This window comes from Mustelus asterias, chromosome 13 (genome assembly GCF_964213995.1).
Source record: "Mustelus asterias chromosome 13, sMusAst1.hap1.1, whole genome shotgun sequence".
NCBI lineage: Eukaryota > Metazoa > Chordata > Chondrichthyes > Carcharhiniformes > Triakidae > Mustelus > Mustelus asterias.
Window position 1 is genome coordinate 6,129,745 of NC_135813.1, and position 26,713 is coordinate 6,156,457.

The 26,713-nt window shown below is 47.3% G+C and overlaps 1 protein-coding gene across 1 annotated transcript in view; it reads right to left on the reverse strand.

Annotated features, from left to right (window-relative positions):
* The window catches only part of col27a1b (collagen, type XXVII, alpha 1b), a 610,967-nt gene that overhangs the window by 538,428 nt on the left and 45,826 nt on the right, over positions 1-26,713 (reverse strand). The window contains exon 3 of the mRNA XM_078227545.1: positions 8,092-9,506. Coding sequence (XP_078083671.1) covers positions 8,092-9,506 — 1,415 coding nt within the window. The remainder of the gene's footprint in view (positions 1-8,091; positions 9,507-26,713) is intronic.

The window sequence follows — 26,713 nt, forward strand, 5'->3', positions numbered from 1 at the left end:
AGACCACAAGAAACTACAAAGGGCCGTGAACTAAGCCCAAGTCCATCACGCAAACCAGCCTCCCATCCATTGACTCTGTCTACACTTTCCGCTGCCTCAGAAAAGCAGCCAGCGTAATAAAGGACCCCACGCACCCCGGACATTCTCTCTTCCACCTTCATCCTTCGGGAGATAGATACAAAAGTCTGAGGTCACGCACCAAACGGCTCAAGAACAGCTTCTCCCCTGCTGCTGTCAGACTTTTGAATTTTTCTCTACACCCTAGCTATGACTGCAACACTACATTCTGCATTCTCTCGTTTCCTTCCCTATGAACGGTATGCTTAGTCTGTATAGCGTGCAAGAAACAATACTTTTCACTGTATACTAATACATTTGACAATAAAAAATCAAATCAAATCAAATTAAACGTCATGGTGGATGTAGCCAGCTGATATCATACCTATTGCACAGGGGAGACATTCAGTTTTTGGTGTAAGTGTGTCATAGTCCTGAGATGAGTCAATCTATGGTTTACCCTGAGGACTATTCAATAATGTGTGAACATGATACTGACCTTACACAGGCCGCTTACATTATTTTCCTGCATCAAGATCATGAATAATGTTGTCGAATAGAGGTCACATTCTGAATAACTTCATTTCAAATACAGCAGTCCCAAAACTGTTGGTTGTGACCCCTGATGGGGTCCTGGAGATAGGTTTCGGGCGATGTAAATACGTGGGGTTGTGGGGATAGGGTGAGGCGTGGGCCTGGCTAAGATGCTCTGCCCGAGAGTTGGTGCAGACTCAATGGGCCGAATGGCCTCCTTCTGCACTGGAGAGATTCTGAGCTTCTTGTGAGCTGCCCCACCACCATGCAGGATTGGAGAGAAGGTTATCCAATCCAGCGGCTCCTGGCGGGATGATCCCGCTGGATCAATGATTATCCAATCCAGAGGCTCCTGGCGGGATGATTCCACTGGATCAATGATTATCCAATCCAGAGGCTCTGGCAGGATGATCCCACTGGATCAATGATTATCCAATCCAGCGGCTCCTGGCGGGATGATTCCGCTGGATCAATGATTATCCAATCCAGAGGCTCTGGCAGGATGATTCCACTGGATTAATGCTGCTAAACTGCAAATGGCAGTGACCCTAAAGCGCTCCGTCCTGTGCGAAGACCTGGGGCCGGGGGGTTACACACTCGGGGCTCTAACGCACTGACTGAGTGGCATTCAGGAGCGCAGAGAGAACAGAAGCTTCAGGCGGATCCAGGAGGGTGAGTGGCTGCTTCAAACCTGGCTGTGCAAGGCTCATTTCTGCTGTACACCTTCCTTACCCCAGGCCAGTGAAGCTGCTTCATGAGAGAGGGGTGGACAAGAGGAGATTAATAATGTGTGTGTGAGAGAGTGTGTGCACGTGTGTGAGTATGTGTTTGTGTGTGGGTGCAAGAGAACGTAGAAGATAGAACATAGAACATTACAGCTCAGTACAGGCCCTTCGGCCCTCGATGTTGCGCCGACCAGTGGTACCAATCTAAAGCCCCTCTAATCTACACTATTCCAATATCATCCATATGTTTATCCAATAACCACTTGAACGCTCTCAACGTTGACGAGTCCACCACTGCTGCAGGCAGGGCATTCCACGCCCTTACTACTCTCTGAGTAAAGAACCTACCTCTGACATCTGTCCTATATCTCTCACCCCTCAATTTAAAGCTATGTCCCCTCGTGCTAGCCAACACCATCCGAGGAAAAAGGCTCTCACTATCCACCCTATCTAATCCTCTGATCATCTTGTATGCCTCTATTAAGTCACCTCTTAACCTTCTTCTCTCTAATGAAAACAACCTCAAGCCCCTCAGCCTTTCCTCATACGATTTTCCCACCATACCAGGCAACATCCTGGTAAATCTCCTCTGCGCCCTTTCCAACACCTCCACATCTTTCCTATAATACGGCGACCAGAGAGAGAGAGAGTGGGTGTGTGTGTGTGCGCGTTTGTCAGTCACAGGGTGTGTGTGAGTGTGTGTGTCATGGTGCGTGTGTGCACACCCGTGTGTACGTGTGTGTGAGAACGTGTGTATCTGTGTGTGCGCATGTGTGTGTGTGTGCGTGTGTGTGAGTGTGTGTGAGTGAGTGTGTGTGTGAGTGAGTGTGTGTGTGAGTGTATGTGTGTGTGAGTGAGTGTGTGTGTGTGTGTATGTGAGTGAGTGAGTGTGTGTGTGTGAGTGTGTGTATGTGAGTGAGTGAGTGTGTGTGTGTGCGTGAGTGTGTGTGTGTGGGGGTCAGTGTGTGTGTGTGAGTGAGTGTGTGTGTGTGTGTGGGTCAGTGTGAGTGTGAGTGTGTGTGTGTGCGTGTGTGTGTGTGGGTCAGTGTGTGTGTGTGTGTATGTGAGTGTGTGTGAGTGAGTGTGTGTGTGTGGGTCAGTGTGAGTGTGTGTGTGTGTGTGTGTGTGTGTGTGTGTTGGGGGTAGTGGAAAGTGTTTTCTGACCCTGGGGAATATGAAACATTGGCTGAAAACCTCGTCCAGATAAAATAACATTTTTACAAAGCACTTTAAAAACACAGATTTTATTTTTATTTGATATATTAGATGTTGGGCTACAATATACAAACATCAGTGATTATATACTGCATGTTACCTTGCTGATTTATTGTGAATTCAGTTTTGCTAGCAGCTGGGGTCGTGTTAATTTTTATGTGTTAAAATGAGGTCACATTGGAAAACAAGTTTATGAAGCAGCGCATTAATATAAACATGGCTTTAGCTTCATCTAATTTCCTCTTTCAATAACGCTGTAACTGCCACAGATTCTCCAACTCTGCTTGAAGGAAAGTGAGTGACAATTGCATTCAGTTCGTTACATTTCAGGAAAGCATCAACTGGGGTGGGTATGAACCACAAGGCATAAAGCTTCTTGCAATCAGTTGCTGCTCGGATGAACTAAGAAAGACTTGCATTTATATAGCGCCTTTTACAGCCACTGGCCATCTCAAAGTGCTTTTCAGCCATTGAAACCATGGTGGCACAGTGGTTAGCACTGCTGCCTCACAGCGCCAGGAACCCGGGTTCAATGCCTCTGATCACTGTCTGTGTGGAGTCTGCACGTTCTCCCCGTGTCTGCGTGGGTTTCCTCCAGCTGCTCCGGTTCCCTCCCACAGTCCGAAAGACGAGCTGTTTAAGTGCACTGACCCGAACTGGCGCCGCAGTGTGGCGACTAGGGGAATTTCACAGTAACTTCATTGCAGTGTTAATGTAAGCCTTACTTGTGACTAATAAATAAAAACTTTAGAAGTACTGTTCCTGTTGTAATGTAGGGGGCAGGGCAGATAATGTGTGCACATCAAGTTCCCATAAAGAGCAGCAAGGTAAACACCAGATAATCCATTTTAGTGATATGATTGGGGAGATATATAGCAGCCAGGACACTGGGGAGAACTCTCTCATTCCTCTTTGAAATAGCGAATTGAATTTTTTTTTTCATTCAGTTTTGGGATGTGGTTAAACCAGTATTTATTGCCCCTGAACCGAGTGTCTCGTTCAGCCACTTGTTTTAATTGCAAAGAACAAAGAACAAAGAAAATTACAGCACAGGAACAGGCCCTTCGGCCCTCCAAGCCTGCACCGACCATGCTGCCCGACTGAACTAAAACCCCCTACCCTTCCGGGGACCGTATCCCTCTATTCCCATCCTATTCATGTATTTGTCAAGACGCCCCTTAAAAGTCACTATCGTATCTGCTTCCACTACCTCCCCCGGCAGCGAGTTCCAGGCACCCACCACCCTCTGTGTAAAGAACGTGCCTCATACATCTCCTTTAAACCTTGCCCCTCGCACCTTAAACCTATGCCCCCTAGTAATTGACTCCTCCACCCTGGGAAAAAATAAATTTCATTTATTTATTAGTCACAAGTAAGGCTTACATTAACGCTGCAATGAAGTTACTGTGAAATTCCCTAGTCGCCACACTCCCGCACCTGTTCAGGTCAATGCACTTAACTAGCACGTCTTTCGGAATGTAGGAGGAAACCGGAGCACCCGGAGGAAACCCACACAGACATGGGGAGAATGTGCAGACTCCACACAGACACTGACTCAAGCCGGGAATCGAACCCAGGTCTCTGGCGCTGTGAAGCAGCAGTGCTAACCACTGTGCCACCGTGCCGTTCTAGAGGGGCGGTTAAGCGTCAACCATATTGCTGTGGATCTGGAGTCACATGTAGGCCAGACCAGGTCAGAACAGCAAAAGTTTAAAGTTTATTTATTAGGTGTCACAAGTAGCCTTACATTAACACTGCAATGAAGTCACTGTGAAATTCCCCCAATCGCCACACTCCGGCGCCTGTTTGGGTACACTGAGGGAGAATTTAGCATGGTCAATGCACCCTAACCAGCACGTCTTTCGGACTGTGGGGGGAAACCGGAGCACCCGGAGGAAACCCACGCAGATACGGCGAGAGTGTGCAAACTCCACACAGACAGTGACCCGAGCCGGGAATCGAACCCGGGTCCCTGGTGCTGTGAGGCAGCAGTGCTAACCACTGTTCCCCCGTGCCTAAAGGGACATTAGTGAATCAGATGGGTTTTTACGACAATGGTTTCACAATCATCACTGGATTTCTTTTTATTGCATTGTCTGTGTTTTATTTTTATTCAATTCAAATTCCACCATCTGCTGTGGTGGGATTCGAACCCGGGCACCCAGAGCATTCCCCTGGGTCTCTGGATTACTAGCCCAGTGACAATACCACTACTCCGCTGCTTCCCCACGTACACCTGACAGGGCAGCGAGGGTTTAATATCTCGTCTAACAAATAGCACCTCCAACAGTGCAACATTGCCTAAGTATTGAAATGTTAGTATTCAGGTCGCGAGGGCGAGAATACAAGAGCAGGGATGTACTGCTGAGGCTGGATAAGGCTCTGGGCAAATCACATTTGGAATATTGTGAGCTGCTTTTGTACTCGTACCTAAGGAAGGATGTGCCGGCCTTGGAGGGGGTCCAGAGGAAGTTCACAAGAATGATCCCAGGAATGAAGAGCTTGTCATATGAGAAGTGGTTGAGGACTCTGGGTCTGTACTCGATGGAGTTTAGAAGGATGAGGGGGGATCTTATTGAAACTTACAGAATACTGAGAGGCCTGGATAGAGTGTACGTGGAGAGGATGTTTCCACTCGTGGGAGAGACTAGAACTCGAGGGCACAACCTCAGAGTGAAGGGACGCTCCTTTAAAACTGAGATGAAGAGGAATTTCTTCAGCTAAAGAGTGGTGAATCTGTGGAACTCATTGCCACAGAAGGCTGTGGAGGCCAGGTCATTGAGTGAAGTTAAGACAGAGATAGATTCTTGATCAATAAGGGGATCAAGGGTTATGGGGAAAAGGCAGGAGAATGGGGATGAGAATCATATCAGCCATGATTGAATGGTGGAGTATTCGATGGGCCAAATGGCCTAATTCTGCTCCTATATCTTACAGTCTTATTGAAGTGCAGGGTCAGTGTAGATATTTATGCTCAGGTCCTGGATTGGGACTTCAACCCACAACATTTTGACTTAGAGGCAACACGCTTCCAACCGAAGCACAAGAGCAAACAGGATAAATGTGTTAAAGTGATCAACAAGAGAGTTTGGTTTTACTTTGTTGGGTTCAGGCAAAAATGAACCGTGTCACTGAAATGTATGTCGCTTTTCCATTGCCACCACCACCTCAGCCTGTTTCTTATTGACGGAAAGTCCAATTTGAAAACAAGTGAGTTTAATTTGATTTGATTTGTTATTGCCACGTATATTGGTATACAGTAAAAAGTATTGTTTCTTCCCCGCTATACAGACAAAGGTAAAGGACACAGAGAAGGAAAGGAGAGAGTGTCGAATGTAGTGCTACACTCATAGCTTGTGGGGAGATGGTGGTTTAGTTTATTGGTACGTTCAATGGGCTTGTAACCCTCTGAGGCCCAGTCTGAAGCTCTGGGAGACACGGCTTCAAATTCCACCACGCCAGCTGGTGGAATTTAAATTCAATTAATAAATCTGGGATTGAAAAGTTGATCTCAGTAATGGTGACCATCAAACTATCATCGATTGTCATTAAAACCCATCTGGTTCACTAATGTCCTTTAGGGAAGGAAATCTGCCATCCTTACCCGGTCTGGCCTACATGTGACTCCAGAGCCACAGCAATGTGGTTGATTCTTAAATACTTCAGTTCAAGGGCAATTAAGGACAGGCAAAACATTGCCAGTGATGCCTACATCCTATGAAAGGATCATAGAATCCCTACAGTGACAAAGGAGGCCATTCGACTGGTTGATGCTGCACTGACAACAATCCCACCCAGGCCCTATCCCCGTAACCCCACGCATTTGCCCCTGGTCCCCCTGACACTAAGGGACAATTTAGCATGACCAATCCACCTACCCGGCACATCTTTGGAGTGTGGGAGGAAACTGGAGCACCCGGAAGAAACCCACGCAGACACAGGGAGAATGTGCAAACTCCGCACAGACAGTGACCCGAGGCCGGAATCGAACCCGGGTCCCCGGCGCTGTGAGGCAGTCGTGCTAACCACAGTGCCGCCAAGAATAAAGGAAAAAAAATTGCACTGCCTTGCCACAGAAATAAAAATACAATTACGAGTGTCTCTCCCTTGCTCATTCTTGCCATATTCTCTGCTCCAGAACAACTGATTAAATCTATGGAGCAATTGAGTGCTATTTGGCAGCTTAACTAACATGGGACCACACAGAGAAGATCACACAGTGCCGAATACTTTTACTATTTAATCCTAAATCACAAAATTTAAGATAGCTCTAGGAAAGATGGGAACAGTTAAATGCACTTAAACTGATTTGTAACCCTTGGAGAGGTTAAAACGCCCAGGCTGGGGTTCAGTGGCCAAAATGTGAGTGGCCTTGCCCAAATATCATCGGAGAAAATAACTCCCCGGAGGGTATTTCCAGCTGACAGACCAGCACCTCTGGAAATCCAATAAATTCTAACTCTCGTCTTCCGCGAAACACAGACCAAAAATGTTCAAAATACTTAAAATACAGAAAATGCTCCTGTACTGGCAAGTCTAACTAATATCTGTTTTTTGTTATATTAAGCTGATCTATCTGTGTGGAGTTTGCACGTTCTCCCCGTGTCTGCATGGGTTTCCTCCGGGTGCTCCGGTTTCCTCCCACACTCCAAAGATGTGCGGGTTTGGTTGATTGGACATGCCAAATTAACCCTTAGTGTCCTGGGATGTGATAGGTTAGAGGGATTAGCAGGGTCGCTAAGCGGGGCCACTGTGCCACCGTGTCGCCAAGAACGAAGGAAAAAAAATTGCGTTGCCTTGTGCGGAGTTTGCACATTCTCCCCGTGTCGGCGTGGGTTTCCCCCGGGTGCTCCGGTTTCCTCCCACACTCCAAATATTGGTGGGATTGTTGTCAGTGCAGACTCGATGGGCCAAATGGTCTCCTTCTGCACTGTAGGGATTCTATGATTCTCTACACCATGGCTATGGCAGTAACACTACATTCTGCACCCTCTCCTTTCTTTCTCCCCTATGTACTCTATGAACGGTATGCTTTGTCTGTATAGTGCGCAAGAAACAATATATACCAATATTCGCAGCATCAACGGTGCTGTAACCTCGATAGCCAGTATATGGACACACACTTCCATGTAACTGACCACTGCCATGCTCATCTACCTTGAGCAGATTATAAACTCAAAGCTCCAGAGAGATCAGCCAATCCACTCAGCTCAACTTTCACTACAGTATAATGGAGGCATAGCTGTCTCACATCGCCAGGGACCCGGGTTCGATTCCAGCCTCGGGGTCACTGTCTGTGTGGAGTTTGTACGTTCTTCCCATGTCTTCATGGGTTTCCTCCGGTTTCTTCCCTCACTCTGGGTTAGGTGGAATGACCATGCTAAATTGAAGCTGATGGGGATTTTGGCAGGGTGAATACACTGTATACCGATACATGTGACACTAATAAAGCAAATCAAATCAAATATCATGTGTGATAGCTGAGGGGTGAATCAGATTGTGCAGAAGACAAAACTAGACTTGCGTTCCAAAAACATAATGCAGATAAAAAAGGTCTTACCATTGGTCCCAGGTCCCCTTTGATGCCAAGATGTTCTTGAAGCATTGGATCAATGGTAAAACTCTCCATCCCAAAGGTTTGGTATCCATCTGTGGCAGCGGGCGTGATAGACATAACGGTGTAGGTGTCTCTGGAGTACGATGGAGTTGCTGTTAGTTTTGGCTCAGTTTTCCTTTCTGCTGCCTCTTTGGTCTGTGGCGGCCTTTCCACAAACTCCGCGGAGGTTGGCTTCTGGGTCACGGGGCGACTCTTGGTGGATTGGTGGTCGGGTCTCTTTTTCGCCGGTTTGGCTGTTGTAGGACTCGGCGTCGCGTTTCCGGTTGCTTTCGCTTTCTTTTTGGCATCGGGCTGCGTTGCGTTGCCGGGAGGAACTTGGCTGGGCTGTGCTGGCTGCCTCGCTAATTTTGCGTCATTCTCTTCCGTGGATTTGGCTGGAGGGGTGCGCGAGAGCATCGTCGGAGGGGTGGCGGTTGGAAGTTTGACATGCGGAGGCAACTGGAGGAATTCAGTGCTTGGGGCCAGTGTTGAAGTAATCAGCTTTAGGTGGGAGGTGGCAGCGCTCTGGTGTTGCATTGGCAGCATGGTGGGCAGAGTTGAGGCACCGAAAGATGCCCGTTTGTTGGTCTGGGTGTTGAGGTTTGCCACCGTTTGAGCCACGCCCATTAAAGCTGCACTCGCTCGAAAGCTGTCATCCTGTCCGGTCTTCTGATGCAACACAAACGGGGGAGGAGAGACGGTGGAGGAATTTGGGAAACGCGGCAAGAGTGGAAGTAGCGGAAGAAGGTTCGGCCGGTAGACATCAGCTTGCCGACACTGTTTTTTGATGTATTTGCAATAATTATGAGCTGCCTTTGCTGAGGGATAAATATCAAATTGACAGATGGCTCCTTCAAATTGGACTGAGTGTTGGTCCAATTTTCCCAAGAGGAAGGAACCTTCTGGGTCTAAAGTATCTTCTTTCTTGAAATGCAAATTTACATTAGTGCGGTTCTTCCCACAAGAAGTGTACAGAGTAACCTTGCGGCTTCTGATGTTGACAGCTATGTTGTGCCATTGGCCATCATGAACATCGAAGTCAAAATATACAGACTGTTTGTGTCCTAAGTACACAATGATTTTGCCTGGTATAAACTGCACACCAAGCTGCAGTTTTCTCCTTTTATTTCTAACAGTGAATAAAAATGCATTGTTAATGCGATGTGAGCACAGGCTCAGAACTATGGCGAGGTTAGTGCCATACGAGGCAGGGATGAGGGCTGCTACGGGCGCCTTGATGCGAGCTCTCTGTGTGAGAATGACGCCCGACTTAAAAGGAATGACCCCCTGGGGAACAGAGTGGGACGACGCGGAAGATGGCGAAGACAGTGTTTGTGTTTTTTTCCCAATGAGGCCCAGCCTCTGGAGAATGTCCACATCTGAAAGATAAAACAAAGAGAGAAGCAAAGTTCAGCATTAAATGATGAGATATTTTCACCCATTTTCTGCTTCATGTTCAATTCTACAGATCATTATTCCGCAGACTGGAGAAGACCAGATTCCTTCTGCACAGTAGGGATTCTATGCTTCCAAATGTTGTGAGGGTTCCCCCCAGGCAGTGAGTTCCAGATTCCCAATATGTTTCCTCAAATCCCCTCTAAATTTCCTCCCCCTTCCCTTGAATCTAAGCCCCCTGATTACTGAGCCCTCTACTAAGGGGAAAAGTTCCTTCCTGTTTCCTCTATCTCTGTCCCTCATGATTTTAATAGATTAGAATCATAAAATCCCTACAGTGCAGAAGGAGGTCATTCGGCCGATCGAGTCTGCACCGACCACAATCCCACCCAGGCCCTACCCCCATAACCCCATGCATTTACCCCAGCTAGTCCCCCCTGACACTAAAAGGCACGGTCAATCAACCTAACCCACGCATCTTTGGAGTGTGGGAGGAAACCGGAGCACCCGGAGGAAACCCACGCAGACACGGGGAGAACGTGCAGACTCCACACAGACAGTGATCCGAAGCTGGAATTGAACCCAGGTCCCTGGCGCTGTAAGGCAGCAGGGCGAACCACTGTGCCACCGTGTCTACCCTATCGCTGTCCCTCATGATTTTGTACAACACCTCCTTTTAGTTAACAGACAGATTAATTACTCATTCCAATGGTAATCACTCATTGGAATTCAGAAGACTGAGGGGAGATCTGATAGAAACATATAAGATTATGAAGGGAATAGATAAGATAGAAGCAGGGAAGTTGTTTCCACTGGTGGGTGAAACTAGCACTAGGGGGCATGGCCTCAAAATAAGGGGAAGCAGATTTAGGACTGAGTTGAAGAGGAACTTCTTCACCCAAAGGGTTGTGAATCTGTGGAATTCCCTGCCCAGTGAAGCAGTTGAGGCTACCTCATTGAATGTTTTTAAGGCAAGGATAGATTTTTGAACAGTAAAGGAATTAAGGGTTATGGTGAGCGGGCGGGTAAGTGGAGCTGAGTCCACGAAAAGATCAGCCATGATCTTATTGAATGGCGGAGCAGGCTCGAGGGGCCAGATGGCCGACTCCTGCTCCTAGTTCTTATGTTATTATGTACTTATTAATAACTCTCATTCAGTACAATGACAAATCCTTTCTCTTATTCTGTTCAAAACTATAATCGACATTCAGTGCACCCCTCCTTCCTATTCACCATACAGACAGAAACACACATTTCATTTTCAAATCGTCAATTTGGGGCGGCACGGTGGCACAGTGGTTAGCGCTGCTGCCTCACAGCGTCAGAGACCCGGGTTCGATTCCCGGCTTGGGTCACTGTCTGTGCGGAGTCTGCACGTTCTCCCCCGTGTCTGCGTGGGTTTCTTCCGGGTGCTCCGGTTTCCTCCCACACTCCAAAGATGTGTGGGTTAGGTTGATTGGCCATGCTAAATTAGTGTGGCAGGTTAAGGGGATTCGTGGGGTAAATACATAGGGTTACAGGGTTTGGGTGGGCTGCTCTGTTGGAGAGTTGGTGCAGACTTGATGGGCCGAATGTCTTCCTTCTGCACTGTAGGCATTCTATGAGGCCATATTTCTCTGTGGATCAACTCTCTCTTGGCAATTCTTTTGCTGGTCTTATCAGACTGTACAGTTTATGAAGTTGCCAGAACATTGCTATATTAAGCATGAGAAAGTGCCAATAAAAAGCTTACAATACAAATTGGTTTAAGTAACAATCTCCCCAAGTAACAATTGTCAACTTATTGTGGATAAATTCTTCTTCCAAAATCGACTATTCTTTGCCGAAATTTACTTCTGAACCATCTGGCAGTCATGAAAAATATGAGGTCATAGCAAGTCCTGTTCCATTCACTTGTGCTTCATGGATCTCTCGAGTCTAATCTAGAATCTCAACAACTCCTGCCTTGAAACTAACCCTGGAAGTGAATTCCACAGCCCCAGAACTCTCTGTGTGAAGATGTCCGCCTTGCTCACTTGTGTAAATCTCTCGCCTTTAATCTTGGGCTTCCGGTCATTTCGTTTTTGTAGATCTCTTGACGAGGGGATCCCTTGTGGGCGGCACGGCGGCACAGTGGTTAGCACTGCTGCCTCTTAACCTGTGTTGAATGCTCCCTCCACCCACATTGTCTGTACCTTTAAGACCTGGCTGGCTGTAGAGATTTGCATTCTAATTAGTATTCTGTAACTTGATTTCTGTGTCTGTGCACTGTTTGAGAGAACATTTCCACACCATCTGACGAAGGAGAAGTGCTCCGAAAGCTTATGGTATTTTCTACCAAATAAATCTGTTGGACTTTAACCTGGTGTTGTGAGACTTCTTACTGTGTTCACCCCAGTCCAACGCCGGCATCTCCGCCTCACAGCGCCAGGGACCGGGTTCGATTACCGGCCATGGGTCACTACCTGTGCGGAGTCTGCATGTTGTCTGCGTGGGTTTCCTCCGGGTGTTCCGGTTTCCTCCCACAATCCGAAAGACATGCTGGTTAAGTGGATTGGCCATGCTAAATTCTCCCTCAGGGTCCAAAGATGTGATAATAGTGTCCCAAGGATGACACGGTGGCACAGTGATTAGCACTGCTGCCTCACAGCGCCAGAGACCCAGGTTCGATTCCCGGCTTGGGTCACTGTCTGTACGGAGTCTGCACGTTCTCCCCGTGTCTGTGTGGGTTTCCCCCCCGGTTTTCTCCCACAGTCTGAAAGACGTGCTGGTTAGGGTGCATCGGCCGTGCTAAATTCTCCCTCAGTGTACCCGAACAGGCGCCGGAATGTGGCGACTCGGGGATTTTCACAGTAACTTCATTGCAGTGTTAATGTAAGCCTACTTGTGACACCAATAAATAAATACTTAAATGTCTGAAAGAACAAGAGAGTTCCCCTTCCAATGAGAATGTTTTTTTTTAAACTCGGACGACCGACCATACCCCACGCGGTCTTACAAACCCGAGGAAAGGCGTATCATCATTGCCACTGACTGCTCTTGTAAAACAAAAGCAAAAGTCAAATTTCTCCTCCTATTTTACTTTCCTCTTTGACTTGGCCCTGGTCCAGGATCCAGTGGAGAAAGCTTGGTTCTAAGAAATAGAGTTGAGTGAGAGAAGGCGTTGTGTTTGTGTGTTGGAGCTTTGGAAACAGCTGATGTAGTGCTACACCATTAGTCTCAGGCACTGCAGGAAGCTGCCCATTTCTCAAGGTAACCGGTGTAATGGAGCCGATAGAATGAGCTAAAACCCTGCTTTTGCTGCACATTAAATCCATTCCAGACGGGCTTTGATCCAATGCGCTTTCATTTGCATCAAAGAAAATCCCTATCAGCATCTTCGGTACTGCAACAATATTTATAGAATCCCTACAGTGCCGAAGGAGGCCATTCGGCCCATCGAGTCTGCATTGACAACAATCCCATCCTATCGCCGTAACCTCATATATTTATCCTGCTAACCCTCCTAACAATTTAGCAAGGCCAATCCATCTAACCCGCACATCTTGGGGCACACTAATTAGCACTGCTGCCTCACTGATTAAGTTATGTTGCCTTTGCCATTGTTAATTTCTTAATAATTAATTTGAGTGCAACTTTTTGTAGTTTACATTCCTGCTGAACAATAATTGTGCAAAAATGTTATGAGATAATGCAGTTCTTGCTTTTTTGGCCGGGTTCAATTCCGGCCTCGGGTCACTGTCTGGGTGGAGTTTGCACGTTCTCCCCGTGTCTGCGTGGGTTTCCTCCGGGTGCTCTGGTTTCCTCCCACAGTCCAAAGATGTGCGGGTTAGGTTGATTGGCCAGGTTAAATTAACCCTAGTGTCAGGGGGATTAGCAGGGTAAATGTGTGGGGTTACGGGGATTGGGACTGGGTGGGATTGTAGTCGGTGCAGACTCAATGGGCTGAATGGCCTCCTTCTGTACTGTAGGGATTCTATGGTTCTATGATTCTATGGTCTTTGGACTGTGGGAGGAAACCCACGGAGGCATGGGGAGAATGTGCAGACTCCACACAGACAGTGACCCGAGGCCGGAATTGAACCCGGTTCCCTGGCGTCATGAGGCAGCAGTGCTAACCACTGTGCCACCATGCCGCCCCTTATTTGGTTAAACCAAAATTTTCCTGGGCCATCGATTTACGGCGGTTCAGCCAAATCACCATTAATATTCCCGTTTGCTGGTTACATCACCGGGCTTCGGTATAATAGAGCGAGAAAGCCTACATAAAGGCCGGGATTCCCCGACCTCGATCGTGGCTGGGATTCTCCAGTCCCGCTGCAGTGAGTGGAGCTTTGGCTGAGCGCCAAATTCTCCATTCTCGCCGGCAGCCGATGGGGGTTGGGGATGAGGTCAGAAAATCCTGGCCAAAATAAACTCTTAAACTGAATTGGCACGTCACCATGTTATGAATCAGACAAATGTCAGCCCAGAGGGTCAGTTTGCTCACCAAAACTGTGCCGGTGTTAGATTGGAAATATCTCCCTTTTATATTGTTTCCATCCTTGCCTTTCATGTCTGCATCTTATGTCTGTCCACTTATGTTTGTCTTGAATGCATAATTCAGTTGGCTTCGATCTAATGCATAATTCAGTTGGCTACTTCTTGTAATTTACATGAAGAAATTCTCCCCATCTCCCCTTTAAGCTTTAAGAACAAAGAACAGTACAGCACAGGAACAGGCCCTTTGGCCCATCAAGCCTGTATCCCTCTATTCCCCGCCTGTTCATGTGTCTATCCAGATAAGTCTTAAATGTCGCTAACGTGTCTGCCTCAACCACCTCACTTGGCAGTGCATTCCAGGCCCCCACCACCCTCTGTGTAAAAACCTTCCCCCGCACATCTCCACTGAACCTTTCCCCCCTTACCTTGAACTTGTGCCCCCTTCGTTCCCTGAAAGACGGAAGTCTGTCGATCCTAGCCTCAAATATATTCAACAATGGAACAACGGTGCCCTCTTGCAATTATCAGTTCTGCCCTGGGAAAAAAGCTTCCAACTGTTCACCCTATCTATGTCCCTCATAATTTTATAGACTTCTATCAGGTCGCCCCTCAGCCTCCGTCTTTCTCCGTCTTTCTTTAGATTCAGTGCTCAGTCTAAATTCACGCTCCCTGATTCAAGTGGTAGAAATAATTTTTCACTCTTCATTTATTGAACGGATCTTAACTGCACCTTCTCTGTAGCTGGAACGCTATTCTGCACTGCCCTAATGCTTTCCACCCTGATGTTTTCTCCAATATCCTAAAGTACTCGTGTATGGGGATGACGGATAGCACGCAAAACAATACTTTCACTGTATCTCGGTACGTGTGACAAGAAATCAAATCAACTCAGTCTTAAATCTGGACATAATTTTCAAAACTTCAAATACACTGCCCTTCAATCTTCTCAGCTCCAGCCATTGCATCCCCGATTGTCAAGTTCTATCGTGAGACCATAAGAGCTAGGAGTAGCAGACCCTCCAACCTGCTAATCAATACAATAAAGCCTGATCTTGGGCAGCAAAAGCGTTGGACGAGTTGAGTTTGGAGACAGGAAAGGCATGGATGAGGCTCTCAGCAGTTGATGAGCTGAGGCAGGGCAAAGACGAACAACGTAGCGACGCAAGGCAGTCTTAGCGAGGGCAGGGGCGACAGAGAACCATGAACCAAGTCAGCATCGATTTGAATTTTAATTAGCAAATTGCTACCAATTCTTAGCAGCAGGCCGTTCCGTATCTGCCTCATGCGATCAAATTTTAGAATTATAATAAGGGCCTTTGAGGCCTCCAGGTTCCTGCTGATGGTGGGGACAGTTTAGCTGCCTGAAGTGTCAGGCTTTCCGGCCTATAATTTATCCTCTCCTCTGTTCCCTTCTTTTGAGGACAGTAAGAAGTCTCACAACACCAGGTCAAAGTCCAACAGGTTTATTTGGAATCACGCGCTTTCGGAGCACCGCTCCTTCATCAGGTGAGTGATTTTTTTTAGGTTTCACAAGCACGGCATATACAGACAAAGACACAAGATAATGGTTGGAATGCGAGTCTTTTCAGGTCTCATCAGGCACTCACCTGATGAAGGGGCAGCACTCTGAAAGCTCGTGCTACCAAATAAACCTGTTGGACTTTAACCTGGTGTTGTGAGACTTCTTACTGTGCCCCACCCCAGTCCAACGCCGACATCTCCACCTCATGGCCCCTCTTTTGAGGCCTCCCTGAAATGCTCCAACTGAACTTCTCTCCACCTGTCCCTGTTCCCTCCCCACTGCAGCCCAGGAACATATTTTGCTTTAAATAAACAATTCTCCCGATCTGCCAGGTGCATTAGCCCATTGCTTCCATCCAGAAACAATGTGCAGTATTCTCCACCAGCCACCCCTCCCCAATCACCCACCCCCTCCAACACCCCCCCCCCCCCCCCCCACCCACCCAAACCCTCCCCGCTCTTCACGGAGGGTTTTCCCTCAGCAGAGGCAGCTCACCAGGTCAATGGCGGTTTACGTTCCTTGCCCGTGGCGCCATCGGGGGACCTACGGCAGGGATCGGCTTCAGTGGGATCAGAAGACCTTGCTTTCGGGAAGTGACTGGAGAATTCCGCTCAATGACACATGGGTCGGAATTTTGCGGCCGTTTCACATCCCACCTCCGCTGCCAGCGAGGACGGAGAATTTGGCGCTCAGCCAAATCCCCGTTCAGTGCAGCGGGACCAGAGAATCCCACCGACGTGAATGGCTGGGAAATTCCGCCAAAGATGTGCAGAAGCCATGATCCATTAGGTGTCACATTCTGATTAAGTGAGAGTTTAAAAGTCCCAACATTTGTGTGAAAGCCAATGAGGAGAAGGTTTACCGCAGCAGAAATCTTCATCGTTCCACCCACATTCGCACTTTACCTCCCAGTAAAAAGTTACCATTTTGTTTGGTACAAAATAACACAAGGGACCAACTCTCAGCGCCAGGGACCCAGGTTCGATTCCCGGCTCTGGTCACTGTCTGTGCAGAATCTGCATGTTCTCCCCATGTCTGCGTGGGTTTCCTCCGGGTGCTCCGGTTTCCTCCCACAGTTCGAAAGACGTGCTGGTTAGGGTGCATTGGCCGTGCTAAATTCTCCCTCAGCGTATCCGAACAGGCGCCGGTGTGTGACGACTGGGGGATTTTCACAGTAACTTCATTACGGGGACCTTGGCGTGTTTGTCCAAAATCTCTGAAGACGGAAGGGCATGTTAGTAGGGTGGTGATAAAGGCATATGGGACACTTGCCTTTATCAATCGGGGTATAGATTACAAAAGCAGGAAAGTCATGTTGGAGTTGTATAGAACTTTGGTGAGGTGACAGCTGGAGCACTGTGTGCAGTTCTGGTCACCACATTATAGGAAGGATGTGAACGCACAGGAGGGGGTGCAGAGGAGATTCACCAGGATGCTGCCTGGGATGGAACACTTAAGTTACGAAGAGAGGTTGGATAGGCTTGGGTTGTTTTCGTTGGAGCAGAGAAGACTGAGGGGTGACCTGATCGAGGTGTACAAGGTTATGAGGGGCATGGACAGAGTGGATAAGGAGCAGCTGTTCCCCTTCGTTGAAGGGTCAGTTATGAGGGGACATAGGTTCACGGTGAGGGGCAGGAGGTTCAGGGAGGATGTGAGGAAAAACATTTTTACCCAGAGGGTGGTGATGATCTGGAATGCGCTGCCTGGGAGGGTGGTGGAGGCGGGTTGCCTCACATCCTTTAAAAATTATCTGGATGAGCACTTGGCACATCATAACATTCAGGGCTGTGGGCCAAGTACTGGCAGATGTGATTAGGTGGGAGTTCAGGTGTTTCTAATGTGTCGGTGCAGAGTCGATGGGCTGAAGGGCCTCTTCTGCGCTGTATGATTCTATGATTCCATGATTAATGTAAGCCTACTCGTGACACTAATAAATAAACTTTAAAAAAAGCAAAGGAAAGCATTCTTAGATTTCTTGGCCGTGATCAGTTTTTGACTGTACAATCACTATCTGGGGTCTACTAGAATATATCTTGTACTAAACCAAGTACAATATTTATTAACTGTGTCACTGGAGGTGCTACCTACAGGAGGTTTATGAGGTGTGAACTTCATCTTTTAATTTAATGCAAGAAAATATTATTTACTTCCAGGATTATCAACCTGCAACTGAAATCACTGGAAAACATGGCTTCAAAAGGTATGATTCCAGAGAATGTAATGAATGTAATGTAATGCTGCAGGTAAATAGTTAATTGATTCAAGAGAAAGTTTGGGGTTAGTGAATGGATGTATGAGTGAGTGTGAGAGTCGGGAGGATGTGCCAGTGTGCAATGGGGTAGGGTGGATGAGGTCAGTGGTTAAGGTGGTAGGGTGGTGGGAGGAGCGGCAGTGTGACAGGTTCCAGTTAGGTTGGGGAGGGGGCGGGGGGGTTAGGTGGTGGAGGGTATTCAGGTTGGGGGTGGGGTTTGGGGGGGAGGGGGAGCGAGTCAAGTAGGGTCAGGGGTGGGTCGGGGGTGGTGGTCACTCAGTTATACTTACCCGGGAGTTACACTAGGAATTTTCCATCAAACATTTCCTCGGTAACTATTCAGGCATGTAAGACGGAACTGTCCAAGTCCCCAACTCTTAAGATCAAGGCAAATTACTGCGGATGCTGGAATCTGAAGCAAAAACAGAAAATGCTGGAAAATCTCAGCAGGTCTGACAGCATCTGTGGGAAGAGAATAGAGCCAACGTTTCGAGTCTAGATGACCCTTCGTCAAAGCTGAAGGTAATCGAAAATGGGATGAGATTGATAAAGGTGTCATGCACAAAAAGACAAAGGAAATGTTTCATCCTGTTTTCTGTTGTCTTCAGCTCTGACCAAAAGTCATCCAGACTCAAAACGTTGTCGCTGTTTCTCTCTCCACAGATGCTGTCAGACCTGCTGAGCGTTTCCAACATTTTCTGTTTTTGTCCACGACTCTTATTTATTAGTGTCACAAGTAAGGCTGACATTAACACTGCAATGAAGTTACTGTGAAAATCCCCTAGTCGCCACACTCCGGCGCCTGTTCGGGTACACTGAGGGAGAATTTAGCACTGCCAATGCACCCTAACCAACACGTCTTTTGGAATGTGGGGGGAAACTGGAGCACCCGGAGGAAACCCACGCAGACACGGGGAGAATGTGCAAACTTCACACGGGCAGTGACCCAAGCCGGGAATCGAACCTGGGTCCCTGGCGCTGTGAGGCAGCAGTGCTAACCACTGTGCCCGACTCTTAATTCATGAGTCGCAGACTTCTTTCGGACGATCCTAGGGAGTGGGGCATTTCAAACATTTTGGACAATTTGCTTGAAGGCAGGTCCCTCGACGCTTCCGAGGGTTCCCAAAGCACACGCTGTGGAGGAGGGTGGGAGGTGGGTGGTACCTTTGACGGTTTGGAGACTGACGACCTGCGCCAATACTGAGCCAGCGTGAGACCAGTTTCTGCTCAGAGAATCACAAACCCGGATTAAACCATCCAGTCGACTTCTGTCTCTGGGCAAGAAAAACGCCACTCTGCACCCGTGTGCTTTCCAACCCTACTCACTGGACAATTTAACTTTAATGTAACTAAGAGAGACATTTGGCTCTTTGCTGACATTTGAAAGATTTAAAATGTAGACGCAAAAGTTCACAGGCAGTTCAGTGGCTCCAAATTAAACTGCACACAGTTTGCATTGATGTTGAGATTGAGGAAACAGCACTCACCTACTAATGTCTGCATTTTAAAGTTACAAGTTTATTTATTAGTGTCACAAGTAGGCTTACATTCACACTGCACTGAAGTTACTGTGAAAATCCCCAACATTCCAGCGCCTGAACATACAGCATGGAAACAGGCCCTTCGGCCCAACTTGTCCATGCCGCCCTTTTTTTCTTAAACCCCTCAGCTAGTCCCAATTGCCCACGTTGGCCCATATCCCTCTATACCCATGTAACTGTCTAAACGCTTTTTAAAAGACAATTAGCATGGCCAGTGCACCTAACCTGCACGTCTTTGGACTGTGGGAGGAAACCGGAGCACCCGGGGGAAACCCACGCAGACACGGGGAGAACGGGCAGACTCCACACAGACAGTGACCCAAGCTGGGGAATCGAACCCGGGTCCCTGGCGCTGTGAGGCAGCAGCGCTAACAACTGTGCCGCCCTGTGTCGCATATTATAAAACCTCAGCGGGCAAAGCGCAGTTTATAAAGATCGAGACTGGAACTAAAAATGAGAAAAAGTTGCGCACACCTTTTTATTTGAGGAACAGAGACTACAAGTAGTTGATCCACCCAGTCTGTGCATCAGCAAATGTCAGGGTAAGCCGTGTGGGCATTGCTACATGTGGACAGGATTAAAGTTAGCTGCCCCACAGCATTCTGTTTGCCTCACTGTTCCAAACAAAACATTTTAATTACAATTGGGCCCTCCCAATAGACTGCATCCTTCTTTAATCAGAACACAATCTGTGTTTAATATAAAAATAGTGCAAAAAGCATGTCATCTGCCCCAGAAAAAATAAGGGCGCAAATCATTCCAAAACAGGTCTGAAACTTTCACATTTAGTATTTTGAGCGCGAGCCTCTTTACTGCAATAACTTAAACACAAATTTAAATACCCATTTTAACTGGCTGTTGTTTGGAACGCCTGAAATTGAGAATCAGGCTAAATGAGGATATTAAATATTTGATGGTTTGCACGATTTGATTACTTTATTTTTTGCAATCTGCTTTCCCTCCTTTACCGGGCCCCACTTTATTCTCTCTTTCTCTCTCTCGCGCGCTCTCTTACTCCACACTTCCACCTTTTGGCAGGATGGTGAGGTAATCTTGGCGACGGACCTTTCCACATGATGGTGTGGATGCCAAGAATCTGATGGTTTTACTAATTCCCTTTCTTTTTTGAAAAAATAAAGAAAAACTGACGTAGAATTGGTGCAGAGAGAAGGATTCTCACAGCTATCGAGATATTCAGGAACTGCATTCAAACTATTTCCACCACCCCCGCCCCCCCACCCGTGACTCACATTCCCCTCCTCTTCTGCTGGGGACAGTGAATCATGCAACCGACTGTGGTGAAGTTGGTGTGCGTAAAAATTATTTTAACAATTGTAAAATGCTAAGGGTTGTAAAATGGTATGGGTCCCTTTAAAAAGTAGTTTTTTTTTCCAAAGTACACAGAGAACCCAGAGTGAAACAATGTACCAAAGGCCAAACAGTAGTGTTGCCAAGACAACAGGCTGTTTTTGAATTTTGCCCAATCAATTGAAATTAGGCACTTAGCCAACAGCAGCCTGTCAGATTTAAATTTGATGTTTTGGCAACTTGAGAACCAATCCTATTGTGGGGATGTCAGTGTGTCATCAGGGGTATAAGAGACTGGGGGTGGAGGGGAGGGGGGGCGGTGCCACAAACGGGAGAAGAGTAGCTGCCACAGCTCACAGCTTTAGAGAGAGACAGCTCTCAGCTCCAGAGAGACACAGCAACTGTTCTCTGCCACAACTAATAGCTTGAAGCCTCATCTGAAGAGCAAAGGTACCAAAAGAAGACAGAGATTCCCAACAGAAGAAAGAAGACAGAAGATTCCAGAAGATAAAACCTGGTTGTAATTTAGAGAGTGACTAAAAATTCGATATTTTTTGTTAATAAGTGGGAATGGTATTAATGTAAACAGCGTTCCACCAGAAAAGTGTTTAATTTGATTTGTTAATAGTTTAGTTAACCTGTTCACTGTTGGTTAGATAAATAAATTGTTACTTGTTGATTTTAAGGAGAGAGTCTCAGGTAGATATTCTGATTTAAGCACTAAAAGTTGCTGAAGAGCAGATCGCACTTTTTCTCACACTCACTTTTACAGATTATAAAGTGAGGCACTCCTCTTTGAGTGGTTAGGTGTTAGCTCTCAGAGAGAGGCTTAACCTCCCCTTTATAACACGACCTATCGGCAGCCCCCCCTATCACCTTAGCCTCAGGCCCAACTTTATGCACAAGCCTTCGCAATGAACGCTGCCATTTCATTTAACTTTGAGGGATTTCTCAACTGAACCTCAGAGTGAAGGGACGATCCTTTGGAACCGAGCTGAGGAGGAATTTCTTCAGCCAGAGCGTGGTGAATCTGTGGAAATCATTGCCTCAGAGGGCTGTGGAGGGCAAGTCATTGAGTGTCTTTAAGACAGAGATAGATAGGTTCTTGATCAATAAGGGGATCAAGGGTTACGGGGAGAAGGCAGGAGAATGGAGATTTGATTTGATTTATTATTGTCACATCTATTAACATGCAGTGAAAAGTATTGTTTCTTGCGCGTTATACAGACAAAGCATACCATTCATAGAGAAGAAAACGAGAGAGTGCAGAATGTAGTGTTACAGTCATAGCGAGAGTGGAGAGAAAGATCAACTTAATGCAAGGTAGGTCCATTCAAAAGTCTGACGGCAGCAGGGAAGAAGCTGTTCTTGAGTCGGTTGGTACGTGACCTCAAGACTTTTGTATTTTTTTCCCGACGGAAGAACGTGGAAGAGAGAATGTCCGGGGTGCGTGGGGTCCTTAATTATGCTGGCTGCTTTGCCGAGGCAGCAGGAAGTGTAGACAGAATCAATGGATGGGAGGCTGGTTTGCGAGATGGATTGGGCTACATTCATGATCTTTTGTAGCTCCTTGTGGTGGGCTTTCTTAACTATAATGGCAGCACGGGGAGACCAGGACAGGTTGTTGGTGATCTGGACACCCAAAAACTTGAAGCTCTCGACCCTTTCTACTTCATCGCTGTTGATGTAGACAGGGGCATATTGATGAGAATCATATTGGCCTCGATTGAATGGCGGAGCAAGCTCGGTGGGCTGAATAGCCTAATTCTGCTCCTATATCTTATGATCTATGGAACCTAATCCTTCTTGCATATGGGATCATTTAGCAATCAGAAGTGTGAGGATGGAATGATCTGTCTTCTGCCCAGTCTAAAGGTGAAAGCAAAATTGTAGCATCTAACCACCCCCGCCCCGCCCCGCCCCGCCCCACCTCCCACGCCCCCTCAGCTGTTCAGAGATTTGAGGAGCAAATAACGACACCAATTTTGGGGGGGGTGCAAAAAAAGAGAGGTGTGGTGCATGAAGCAAAGCAGGAAATGAGTGAACCAGGAGAGACAGTTGAGTATTCAATAGTCGCGCTGATAGAGCAGGAGCTGAGTCTGACGGAGATGTGACGCTGGAGCTTGGAAGATTGAATTCAATCTTGAATTCAAATTCCACCCTCTGCCGTGGCAGGATTCGAATCTCGGTCCCCAGAACATTAGCTGAGTTTCTGGATTAATAGTCTAGCGATAATACCCTTAGACCACTCCCTCTATTGAGTCACATATTTATGCCTCAAAATTCAGAAAAATCTAACTCAAATGCACTGAATGTTGCATAATTTAAAAAACATTTTTTTCATAATTACTCTTAATCCATGCTTTCAACATTTTCATATCCCTGTTTTAAGAACAAAATATGTATTGTATTAGTCGCATCATTGCTGCCTCACAGAGCCAGGGACCCGGGTTCGATTCCGGTCCTGGGTCACTGTCTGTGTGGAGTTTGCATGTTCTCCCTGTGTCTGCTTGGCTTTCCTCCGGGTGCTCCAGTTTCCTCCCACAGTCTAAAGGTGTGCAGGTTAGGCGGATTGGCCATGCTAAATTGCCCCTTAGTGTCCAAAGATGTGCAGGTTAGGTGGATTGGCCATGCTAAATTGCCCCTTAGTGTCCAAAGATGTGCAGGTTAGGTGGATTGGCTGTGCTAAATTGCTCCTTACTGTCCAAAGATGTGCGGGTTAGGTGGATTGGCCATGCTAAATTGCTCCTTAGTGTCCAAAGATGTGTAGATTAGATGGATTAGCCGTGCTAAATTGCCCCTTAGTGTCCAAAGATGTGCAGGTTAGGTGGATTGGCCGTGCTAAATTACTCCTTACTGTCCAAAGATGTGCGGGTTAGGTGGATTGGCCATGCTAAATTGCTCCTTAGTGTCCAAAGAGGTGTAGGTTAGATGGATTAGCCGTGCTAAATTTGTGAGGTTAATGGGGATAGGGCAGGGAAGAGGGCATGGGTAAGATACTCTGTCAGATGGTTGGTGCAGACTCGATGGGCCGAATGGCCTCTTCTGCACTAAGGGTTTCCATGATTCTCGCAGCACTCCTCACTAATTGTGTGCACTGGCTCTGTAATCATCATTGCGAACAATATTAACTTAAAACACACCGCACTGTGATCAAACAGGTCCTTGACACAAATAGGAAACTGAGAAACGTGTTTGAAATTATTGCAAGCAGAGTGGATTCAACAATTCTGCTGACTTCCTGCCCACAGCCTGGAAAGGATGGCTATTATTCCATCTGCTGGTTTAACATCGAGGGTAATGCACTTCGAAAGCAGATTAATAAATTCATTAAAATAGCAGACAAAAAAATGCATTGCAGAAGCATTCATTTCTCACAAATACAGCTCAAAGTGATGGAGTATATTTTCACCATTTTCCTATGCGAAGAGCAATAATGTATTATGGGGTTCAGTGCTTATAGTTTTCTTTAAAAAGGGCAGGATTTTCCGGCCATTCCCCACTGCGGGATTATCCAGTCCCGCCAAGGACAAACCCCCCGCCACCTGCTCCCTGGTGCCAGAGGGTGTGAACAATGGGAAATCCTGTTGACAGCGCCTGGACTGGAAGATCCCACCGCCTTGTGTCAATGGCAGGACTCCTTATACACCCATGACTGTGCAGCCAAATTCCCCTCCAATTCGATTTTCAAGTTTGCTGATGACACCACCATAGTGGGTCGGATCTCAAACAATGACGAGACAGAGTACAGGAATGAGATAGAGAATCTGGTGAGCTGGTGCGGCAACAATAATCTCTCCCTCAATGTCAACAAAACGAAGGAGATTGTCATCGACTTCGGGAAGCGTAGTGGAGAACATGCCCCTGTCTACATCAACAGGGATGAAGTAGAAAGGGTCGAGAGCTTCAAGGTTTTAGGTGTCCAGATCACCAACAACCTGTCCTGGTACCCCCAATGCTGACACTATAGTTAAGAAAGCCCACCAGCGCCTCTACTTTCTCGGAAGACTAAGGAAATTTGGCATGTCAGCTACGACTCTCACCAACTTTTACAGATGCACCATAGAAAGCATTCTTTCTGGTTGTATCACAGCTTGGTATGGCTCCTGCTCTGTCCAAGACCGCAAGAAACTACAAAGGGTCGTGAATGTAGTCCAATCCATCACACAAATCAGCCTCCCATCCATTGACTCTGTCTACACTTCCCGATGCCTTGGGCAAAGCAGCCAGCATAATTAAGGACCCCACACACCCTGGACATTCTCTCTTCTACCTTCTTCCATCGGGAAAAAGATACAAAAGTCTGACATACCAACCGACTCAAGAACAGCTTCTTCCCTGCTGCCATCAGACTTTTGAATGGACTTACCTCACATTAAGTTGATCTTTCTCTACACCCTAGCTATGACTGTAACACTACATTCTGCACTCTCTCCTTTCCTTCTCTATGAACGATATGTTTTGTTTGTATAGCGCGCAAGAAACAATACTTTTCACTGTATGTTAATATATGTGACAATCATAAATCAAATCAAATCAAATCAAAACCCCACCCTGAGAATGTGGTTAGTGTAATGCGTCTTCGGAGGCGGAAGTCCCTTCACCAAAATCCCTTTATTTACAAACTCTAACAGCAGTACACAGAGTGCTCGCAGTCAGCAGTCTATCTCCAGGAGTGCCAGAGGAACTGACACGCCTGGTTAAATACAAGGAAAAGACTCCCTGATTGGCCCATCAACTGGATCCTTAATCAACGAGATCATACTCCAATAGGCCAACCTCAATGGCCTGATTGAAGTCATTACAGTTAGCACTGCTGCCTCACAGCGCAAGGGACCCTGGTTCAATTCCGGCCTTGGGTCACTGTGCATGTTCTCCCCATGTCTACGTGGGTTTCCTCCGGGTGCTCCGGTTTCCTCCCACACTCCAAAGATGTGCGGGTTAGGTTGATTGGCCGTGCTAAATTGTCCTGTAATGACAGGGGGATTGGCAGAGTAAATACTTGGGGTTACGGGGATAGTGGGATTGTTCTCGGTGCAGGCTCGATGGGCTAAATGGCCTCCTTCTGCACTGTAGGGATTCTTTGGGGTGAATTTTACCGTCCCGCCCGCCACGGGAATTGGAGCGGGCAAGGGGCGGACCGTGGAAAGATCCATGGGCCTCGGGTGGGATTTTCCAGTTTGGGGTGAGGGAAGCCAGAAAAACCCACCCTATGATTCTATGAATGTCACGATACAATCCCTTTGACCAGGGCACCTCTATCCAATCTTAGTGCCGAACTATGGAATGTAATATTGGAACCAAGGGTTGCTCGATGAAGAAAGAGCGAGATCTATCTGCCTCATCTTGATATAATAATGATGAAATTATTGACTGATTGTCCCAATTGGTCTACAACTGACCCAGAAACTGCACGCAGAAAACACAGTGTGAGCGGCTAGAATCCACCTGTTTCCTCCCCAGTCAGCGACAATCACCTGACAATGGATTACAAACTACAGACTTCATAGAATCATAGAATCCCTACAGTGCAGAAGGAGGCCATTCGGCCCATTGAGCCTGCACTGACAATCCCACCCAGGTCCTATTGCCGTAACCCCACATATTTACCCAGACAATGGCAGTGGAGAGGCCCAGTCAGAGGCTGCAGGACTCTCTACGTTCTGCTCAGCTGGATTCTATGTCAAAGCTTGGGGACAGAGGATAGTTCTGGAGTATCCAGAAACAGTGTTCAAGGTTCACTGGCTGGCTTTCCAGCCGCATGGGCAGCACGGTGGCACAGTGGTTAGCACTGCTGCCTCACAGCGCCGGGGACCCGGGTTCAGTTCCGGCCTCGGGTCACTGTCTTTACCGAGTCTGCGCATTCTCCCCGTGACTGCGTGGGTTTCCTCCGGGTGCTCCGGTTTCCTCCCACAATCCAAAGATGTGCGGGTTAGGTGGATTGGCCGTGCTAAATTGCCCCTTAGTGTCAGGGGGACCAGCTGGGGTAAATGCATGGGGTTATGGGGTCAGGGCCTGGGTGGGATTGTGGTCAGTGCAGACTCGATGGGCCAAATGGCCTCCTTCTGCACAGTAGGATTCTATGATGCACACTCAGAGACAGACTGA